At 45.3% G+C, this 9,745-nt stretch overlaps 1 protein-coding gene across 1 annotated transcript; it reads right to left on the reverse strand.

The window, feature by feature from the left end:
* Positions 1 to 7,021: 7,021 nt before the first annotated feature.
* Positions 7,022 to 9,003, reverse strand: cbln17 (cerebellin 17). Its single transcript, XM_084450583.1, has 4 exons — positions 8,762 to 9,003; positions 8,200 to 8,259; positions 7,962 to 8,090; positions 7,022 to 7,542 (listed from the first exon to the last, which is right to left on the reverse strand). The coding sequence occupies exons 1-4, from the start codon at positions 8,967 to 8,969 to the stop codon at positions 7,259 to 7,261; spliced, it is 681 nt and encodes a 226-aa protein (XP_084306709.1). The 5' UTR covers positions 8,970 to 9,003; the 3' UTR covers positions 7,022 to 7,258.
* Between the last annotated feature and the right edge of the window lie 742 nt (positions 9,004 to 9,745).

The raw sequence follows: 9,745 nt of genomic DNA on the forward strand, positions 1-9,745 counted from the left end.
ACTTGACCCACATGTGTCAGACGGAGAAATCTTTGCTATCCCTTTAAATCATCAGTTGAGCGTCACACGCCTGCTCATGGGCACCCTGATGCCAGACCTTCATGTGTGTAACAGTGCTCCCTGCTGTACAGCGCAGTGCCCTGCAGGTTACAGGTCTGTGGGTGATGCTGAGATGCGTATGAGTATGAGATTCACAATGACAGCTGTGTTATGACAAAAACACACCAACTGCCTGTCTGGTTACTGTGCACAACTCAGGAAAGCAGGTGCTATATCTCGCACTGAAAATGAAGATGATGATGAAGATCATTCACTGTCTATCTGGAGTCATGTTATCCCACAAACAAACATAGCGACTTTCTTTATTACTAATCATACAGCCTTGTGACACACACAGCACATGTGCAGTGGGCAGCGACACAGAACACACAAACATGATGAAGTGGTCACCGATTAAATTTGTCCTCTGCATTTTCCCATCCAAACTGTCGTCCTCCATGGGCAGCAGGCAAGCTCATCAGTGGCGCCTGGGAACCAAGTCCCAAGAACTCATTCCAAGCCCTGTTCAGGGACAGGACTGAAGAGTCCAGAAGTGTCATCTGTTCTTCTGCACGTATTAGGTTCTTGGGAGGAAACCCTTGCGAACACGGTAAGAACATGCAAACTCCGCACGGAAAGGCCCGGAGATACCCAGGACCTTCTTACTGTGAGGCGACAGTGCTAAGTACTGCGCCACCGCGCCACTTGTGAGCAATTTGGGGTTCAGTGCCTTGCTCAAGGACACTTCGGCGCACTGCCAGGAGTTGGGATTGAACCGGGGACCTTCTGATCCCCAGCCGGCCGCTCTACCTCCTGAGCAACGTTCTACCCCTGTCAAAAGCCTGCATGGCTCCACCTCTAAGAAAACGATGCCCTGTCTGTCTCCTGCCTGTTCTTCTCTCTCTTTTCCAGGACGCCGGCCAGGGGAGAGAGTATCAGATGACATGAACATTAGAAATGTGTGTGAGTGGGGTGGATGGGAAACGGGGTCCTGGAGAGACTGAAAAATGTGTAAAATAATAACAGTCCATAACTCTTGTTTTAACTCCTCAACAAGTAGCGTCTCTTTAATTCTCTCTCTCCTACACAGACAGACACGCACACAGACAGGCAGACAGACAGACAGACAGACAGACAGACAGACAGACAGACAGACAGACAGACAGACAGACAGACAGACAGACAGACACACAGACAGGCAGACAGACACACAGGCAAACAGGCCTCCTGGAACTGGAAACCGCAGGGGAGACTCTGAGCAGCAGTCTGATTAAAAACAGATGTGCAACACAGTGAAACCCGAGCCCAACTGGAGCGAGCCCCCTCAGAGTCTGTGTGCTACAGGATTGCAACTGGCTGCAATGGAATAACCTCTCTCTCTCTCTCTCTCTCTCTCTCTCTCTCTGTCTCTCTCTCTCTCTCTCTCTCTCTATCTCTCTATCTCAATCTGTCAGTCTCTCTCTGGCTCATTATCAGCTTGTATCTTCACCAGTCAATTCCAGTTCCAGGATTATAACCCCTCCTCCTCTTACTCATATTTGTCCAACTCCCTCTATTCCCAAACTCGATCTAACTTTTCTCATCAGGCTATAAAGTTTCCACCATGTACTCTCTAAAGTGATTTTACAGAAATGACCCTTGTTTCACTCCCTCCCAGGCCCAGGGTTAAAACTCTGGAGGCAGCTATTATAATTCTGTCCCAACGTGCATGCGTGGTGAATGAGAGCGTGAGCAGACTGAACACACCCTTGTGTTTACTTCCCAGTCTGGCCCACCAGAGGCCCCAGTAATAACAGGCCTGCAATCACAGAGACCCCCCAAGTATCGACATCCCCGGACCCCCGGCTCATACGATAAGAGGCTTTTCCTTCTCCCTCTCTTTCTTTCTTTCTTTCCCTTCCTTCCTCTCTCTCCCTCCCTCTCTCTCTTTCTCTTTGCTTCCCTCTTTACACTAACCCCTCTCACAGCCTTAGAGCCTCAGAGATGATACACACTCCCCAATACCCTGCTGGGGTTAGTGGTGCTGCGTTTGTTTACATATCTACAGAAGTTCTCTATCGTGTGAAATGCAAAGGCTGGCTAGTGTAGCAAGCTTGTATTTGACCTCAAACTGTGTGGAATGAGACAGCTGATAATGTGCTTATTTCAAAGCCATTCCCCCAGCATGCCGGAGTCCAGCGTGCGAGGACAGAGCTGTACTGTGGACTTGGAGCTCCCCCATCTGGTTATCTGAGAGACCAGGCCAGAGCCCAGCCTCTAAACCACACAGGCTCCGAATAACACCCAGGCATGGCACCGAATGAATAACAAGCCTACACGTACCCAAACAGACACAAATGCACAGACAAAAGACTGTTTGTGGGCATAAGCCAATATTGCTAAATGCTTTGCATGTAGACAAAGTGCCCCATCTGGGATGCAAATCATGATGCACTCCCCCAACTGAAGAGCTGGAAGGGTGTGTTCTGTATGAATGCGTGCATTGAAATGTGTATCTGAAAAGGATGTGAGTGTGAGAATGATCTCCTTCATTACAAGAGTCAGACTTCTGTGGTATAGGCTGGCTGATAAACTCAGTCTTTGTTATCCATGGGGACAAGCGTGGCCTTGTCCTTGTCCTTGGCATTCTTCTATGGAGTCAACGTGGTGTTTATCTCACTGTAATGATGTTCCCATGGTCACAGAGACAGAGCATGGAAGATGTCATTAAGTCTGTTCTTGTATTGATTGCTATTTTAATAAAAGAGTTGTGCTAGATGTCACAATGATGTTTGTGTCACAAGAAAATAGTGAAAAGGCTGTTTGTGTAAGTGTGTGTGTGTGTGTGTGTGTGTGTGTGTGTGTGTGTGTGTGTGTGTGTGTGGTAGAGCGAAAGGAAGCAGGAAGAGGATGATGCGTGAGAGAGGAACAGGATGAAAATCTATTGTTGGGCCCTGTCTTATGATTGGCCGTTAGGAGGTGGAACATGACTCCACACAAACACACACACACACACACACACACACACAAATGCACTTGGTTGAAAGGTTGTTTTTGTGTGTGGGGTCACTCTGGCAGCTGGTAGTCCTAGTCCGTCACCCCTGCTTCTTCACGGTTACTCTGATACTATTTGAATGTCCTGTTTAATAAGCCCCAGTTTTTTCAGCAACACTTTAGTCATCCCAATATGTTATAAGTTTGAGTAAATATGTTGTTTTCCTCTTATAAAATGTTTTGTCTGTCCTGTTCAAACAGGACTGGCGTGTCACTGCTGGGGAGGGGAGGGGCTGCTGTGTGTGCTAGTGTCACATGTTTGTGGTACTGTATATGACGGCATCCTATCAGAATGGAGGTCAAGCCCTCAGGCTCTGTCAAGCTACCATGTGACTGATGCCTGACCTGACCTTGGAGAGAGAGAGCCCAGAGACTTGTCTTATTAGTGTGTGTGTGTGTGTGTGTGTGTGTGTGTGTGTGTGCGCATGTTTGTAAACTGACCATTCAATCAGGAATCAACCCAGATGAAGCCTCACTAGTGCGCTAAGACCTCGGTCCTGCAGTAGGGATGAATGGTGAGAAAGCCGGCTGTAGACACGCATGCCGGGAGAGAGCAAAGCCAGATGGGAGATCTCACTGATCCAACACGCTGTGTCCAAGAGCAGGGGCCCTTTAAACCCATCCCCCACCCTCGCCTCAATCAGTGTGTCTGCTGTGTGAGAGTAGCCGGAGTGTGTGTGTGCGTGTGTGTCTGCGCGTGTGTGTTGTACTTTCTAGTCTGTCAAACAAATCAAACTAAATGATTTCTCCTGACATGAGCTCGGTGTGAGAACATTAAAATCTCTGCAATGTTTTTTCTTACTGATTCAAAGACTCATTTGTGGGTGAATATTACCCCCTACTGTCTGTTTGTGGTACTGACACAGAGGCAGAGACGGACACAGAGGAGCTTCTCAGAAACTTGCTGAGGGCTGTTTTCTAGCAGTCATTAATCACAGAGCAGAGATTCAGACAGAAACCCAGGAACGCGTGATAGCCTCTCAGCTGATCTTCACCTCTCACACACTCTGAACGGGCTCTTTGTGAGTCTAGCTCATAATGAGTGACCCACGGTCCAGAACACGGCTGATAAAAAAAGAATAATCCGAATCACGGCCGTGACATCTCTGCGTGCCCCAGCGTGTGAAATACTACGAAGCAAACCGCTCTTTCATAACTAGTTCTTCTGGTTTTATCAGAGCAGCAGGGGAACTGTGGGAAACACACACACACACACAGCAGTGTTGCCAGTTTAAACAATAACTCAGTCACCATACACTCACATATTCAATATTCCAAAACAACTTCTCTGTTCCCTCCTCCCTCCCTCCATCGCGGTGTCCTTGCTTGTTTCCTTAAAAGGCCTGAATCAGTGAGCCTGCCGGGCCAGCTGGCCCAGGGACGAGAATAGGGGGGGAAGGAGGAGGAGGTGGGGTGTGTGTGCGTGTGTGTGTGTGTGTGGGTGTGGGGGGGGGGGGGGGGGGGGGGGGGGTTGGCTGGACTGACTTGCATTTTCTGACCACATGAATGTGTTGCAATGAGGCTGCGTGTGTGTTTAGCGACATCTCCACATGTCCTCTGCGCACACACACTCCCCAGTGAGCTCTCCGGTGGCCTTTCTTCCATCACCATAAATCCAACCACTTCTATTCTCTCATGTGAGCTGTGCTTTCTCTGTGACTGTGTAGGCCACATGTTCTCAACTCCATTGTTCACAAAGCAGACAGACATGACTCAACGTCGCCCTCTACTGGTTTGCAGAACTATTCTACAGAGTTCTGGCTTTTTTTGTGTGCAAGTTAAGCATTAACAAAGTATTCCTTCATGGAACAGACACAGGGGACTGGTACATTGCATTCCTGTGTAATTCAGGGGATGTGTATCTGTTAATAGTTAGCCACGTTGAAACAATGATCAACCCAGATCAAACTTACCAGAGTTTACATATGAATTGAATTTACTGCTTGCCTGGATGACCAGCTATATATATATATATATTGTATGCTTAAGAGTAGAAAGAATATCATTTGACATTATTTTGCACTCCTGAAGCTATCCCTCTCAGATGTATGTGAATCTCAGGGAATGCTTACTCATCCTCTCATAATGACAAAGCCTGAGTCCGAATCACTGCTCCTCAGTCCCTTTAAACTTTAAAAAACCCTTTAAACTCCACCAAACAATAACAAAGTGCGTGCGTGCGTGTTGGGGGGGAGAAGGCTGGTTGCCAGGGGTGACAGCACAAAGAAACGGTGGGGGGGAGGGGCTGACTCACTGAAAGACTCTTTTCATTCTTCCTGTTTGCTGGAGAAAAGCAGGGAGAAAATGGAGAGAGGCGAGCAGCAGCTGGGAAACAGGAAATGTCTGCCTCTCTGGCAGATGGCCGGGTGGGGCCAGGGAGAGGGGGGCGCGCAGCGAGGGCGGGCTCTGACGGGAAATGGGAGGGCACAGCAGAGGGGGAGGGCTAAGGGGGAGGGGTTTAGGAGCTGCTCACTTGCGCACATCTGGTGTCTGTTTGGTGTAACTGCAGGTCTGGATTTTTACAAATTATTTGGTAAACTTTAAAATGAGCAAAATCATGTTAAAAATGAAAAATGAAACAATAAATTGTTCTCTAAAAATAGATCTGGACTGGAAGAATACATTTGTTCGAATTTATTTGTGAATCTCTAGTTTTGAAACAGAAAAAAGTAATGCTTAGGCCTACTATTTTTTGAAATATGGTTTGATAAGATGGAGCCGTGAAAGTGAGTGAGTTGAAGATTGATCTCAAAGGGCATTGTCACTCCAGTTGCTTCTCTGCATCCGTTGAAAGGATAATGACTGATATAAGTGCACAAAAAAAGATACAGTACCCGACGGAGGGTGTTTATTCCACCACACAGTGACACACACATTACATATCGTGAGCAGCAACACGGCACACAGCACACACATGCAACTTTCAGGGGCCGCCGGAAATTGTTCCCAGCATTTTATCCCATCCCAAAAGCTGTTCTCCTCCAGGGGCAGTCAAGAACAGAGGGCAGCCATATCGTTCATGGTGCCCAGGAACCAAGTCCAAGTGCTCAGTCCAAGTCCTGGTCAAGCAGCGGACTGAAAAGCATCTATTCTTCCGCATGTTTTTCGTATTGGGCCCTTTTGGGAGGAAACCCTTGCAAACATGGGAAGAACATGCAAACTCCGCACAGAAAGGCCCGGAGACCTTCTTACTGTGAGGCGACAGTAGGCTAAGCAGTGTTACAATGTCATTAAAATGTCTTGTTTAAAATGAAAATGAGAAGAACCATTCTTTCCAACTTGTAAATCATAAACATTATGTTAAAACAAACAATGTACGTCAATGATATTAACTCTTTTGTGTGTTTCCTTCTTTTGAATGAATACTATTGAAATACGTATATTTGAGCTTTTATCATGACTAAAGTAGGCATGAGAGAATGCTTATAATTTAAAATGTGTAAATTCTGTCATCTGGGCTGATTGCAGTGTCCTAGTGGATAGCCATGTGTAGTATGTATGTAGGAAGATTAGATGTCTCAGAGGACAGTCAGCTACATAATTATGAACTTATAGTGCCCCCTAGTGGCCATAGAGCAAGAATGTGTGCATGTATGCACTGTGTGTGTGTGTGTGTGTGTGTGTGTATGAGTGAGTGAGTGTGTGTGTGTGTGTGTGTGTGTGTGTGTGTGTGTGTGTGTGTGTGTGTGTGTGCGTGAGTGTGCGTGAGTGTGTGTGTGTGTGTGTGTGTGTGTGTGTGTGTGTGTGTGTGTGTGTGTGTGTGTGTGTGTGTGTGTGTGTGCGTGAGTGTGCGTGAGTGTGTGTGTGTGTGTGTGTGTGTGTGTGTGTGTGTGTGTGTGTGTGTGTGAGTGAGTGAGTGTGCACACATGCCTGTGTTGACTATGTTATTTCCCGAGTGAGATACTGTCACAGAAGAAGTCAAGTGTTTGAGAATGCACATTTTATGGGATTCAAAGACTGCACATTTCAGGAAGGTTCATCTTTATAAGCAACCAGGTTACTGTACCCCCCTCACATTTAAAAACTACCAGGTTACTGTACCCCCCTCACATTTATAAACTACCAGGTTACTGTACTCCCCTCACATTTATAAACTACCAGGTTACTGTACTCCCCTCACATTTATAAACTACCAGGTTACTGTACACCCCTCACATTTATAAACTACCAGGTTACTGTACACCCCTCACATTGGGTAAAGCAGAAAGCCACTGAAAGTATTGCGGTTATGCAAGTCGTCATAAAGTCTGTAGTCTTTTGGTAGTTGCATAAAAACAACATCTCCTGCTTCCAGCTCTATTATGGCTGAATTGGATGCATACCTATACTGCTGATGATCGCCCCACTCCCCAACATGCATCACACTCTGTCCATTCTTAACCAACGTCAGGCCCATGGCTGTTGACCGGAGAAAATCACCAATTGTGAAGCTGAAGTGATAGGTGCCTTTCAGTGGCGCTGTGAAGACACCTGTATTAGAGGAAGGATATGAGCAGAACAGAGCAAATGCCTTAGTTCAATTCAGTTCGTCACTTTATGAGACCCAGCATGTAGAACACCTCACATTACAGACTGAATCTGTTATTGTAAAGTAATAATGATATTGAATATCATTTTTGATGCATCAGGACATCAACTAGCCCATATAAACTCTAAAACTATAGCGAGAGATGAGTAATAACTTTATAGTTCTGTGTTTGGTGTGTTCTGTAAATATCTTAGAGGTAGTCGTGTGTAGTTGTGCAGACTACCTTCCTAGGCACAACTGATAGTTAGCCGCTAGCTAACTCTGGTGCGATTACAGTACCTATTAATTGTGTGCTGTCCCTGCAAAAATAGACAGTGAATTAATGAAAGAAGACCATGCTAAAGACTTCTGAGAAGAATACCTGTAACAGTGTTGTAGTGGTTGCCAATGTTTGTGAAGATGTTTTTGTAGACCACAGTGGTGATGATGTTGAAAGGGCCATGATGACCAGTGATTCCCAGCGAGGCTGAAAATGCCACCTGGGGTCTGTCTGTGTTCCGAGATAAATCAGGGTTCATAAGGCAGACTAATACATTGCCACGTTCTGAATTGAAATCACGTTTTCTTAATATTGTCTTCATGCCATCAGACTCATTCACCTGCATTCTCCTTCAGTCTCTGCACTTCACTCTCAATGGCCGTTAGTCTGCTCACTACAGCTGGAATGACAGACAGTTATTTCTCATTAATCTTCTCAATTATAACCCGAAGCACTCACCTGCCACACCCTTAGTGCCTCATGTCTGGATACACAACCTCAGCCCATTCATTCATTCATTCATTCATTCATTCATTCATTCATTCATTCATTCATTCATTCATTCATGTAGTTAATCCTGCCATTCACTTTGCTATTGTCAACCATTCATTCTGTTCAAATCATTATTGTCAATGCCAATGTCATTTTATGTCTATAGCATTTATAAAAATCAATGTAGCAAAATCATAAATCATGTAAACACAATGAGAACAGAATTAAAAGAAACAATAAAATAAAAAAAATAAAAAATAATAATTGTAAAATAAAATAAAATAATTATCATTATTGTCAATCATTTATTCCGTTCATCATTCCAGTAAACTTCCTTAAATGTTTCCAGTTGTTGGTGTTGTCTTTTGAACTCCTGAAACAGATATTTGCAGGATTGTTTCTGTGAATACCTGAGTTCTCCTCTTTCAGTTGGACCACCTGGTTCTTGATGTGTTGTAGTTCAGCTTTAGCGAGGCTCAGCTCCACGCTCATCTGCTTCGCCTCGTCTCCCGGAGCTCTCAGCGCAGTCCAGAGGTCATCAGAAGTGATTTCACCTTGCACCTGTGGTGGGCCTAACAGACAGAGCTGCACTATCAGTGGAACTACTATAGCTCTCATCGTGGTAGTGTGTGAAGTGTGTAGATTCTGATTCTGGAAATTATAGGTCTGTGCACATCCAGAGTCTCGCTCACCTTTATAGGACACATCCCAGTTATTCATTAGATGAAAGATTTCGTCATTTTGGTATTGCCAAAATTATTGGCAAAAAAGTTGCCACACACAATAGGTTGTGTGTGTCTGTGTATGTGTGTTTGTGATTTTGTTTGTGTGTGTGCGTGTGCGTGTGTGTATGTGTGTGTGTGTGTGTGTGGTTTTGTGCATGCGTGCAAGAGTAGGCGTGTGTGTGTGTCTGTCTGTGTAAACAAGCATGCGTTTCCATGCACAAGCTCACACTGCTTCCCTTCATTTTAACATGGCCTTCCCAGTCACACAGCTCTAAATATTTCAGTGGCTCTGGATTAAATATGCACCAGGGCCTCCAGTCAAACATGAAGCTAGTCTTCATAAATAAAATAAAGCTTTGATTGAGTCGATGTTGCGAGACCCTAGTGAGACCCTTCACCTCCTCACTTTGCTCCTCATACAACACCTCCCACATGACTGACACGCTCTTCTGCTGTCTGAATAATGGATTACAGGCATCTCCGGCAGATGCTCACACACACATGCTCACAATCAAATCAAATCAAATCAAACTTTATTTGTATAGCGCATTTCATACACAGGGACAACACAATCACATCACAATCATTCACTTCCACATGCATAGTTCCTCGGTTCTGGTATTAAGTGGTATAAAAAAAAATCAGAGACATGGCACATCTGGCCTCATT

Source organism: Borostomias antarcticus (assembly GCF_949987555.1).
Source record: "Borostomias antarcticus genome assembly, chromosome: 15".
Lineage (NCBI taxonomy): Eukaryota > Metazoa > Chordata > Actinopteri > Stomiiformes > Stomiidae > Borostomias > Borostomias antarcticus.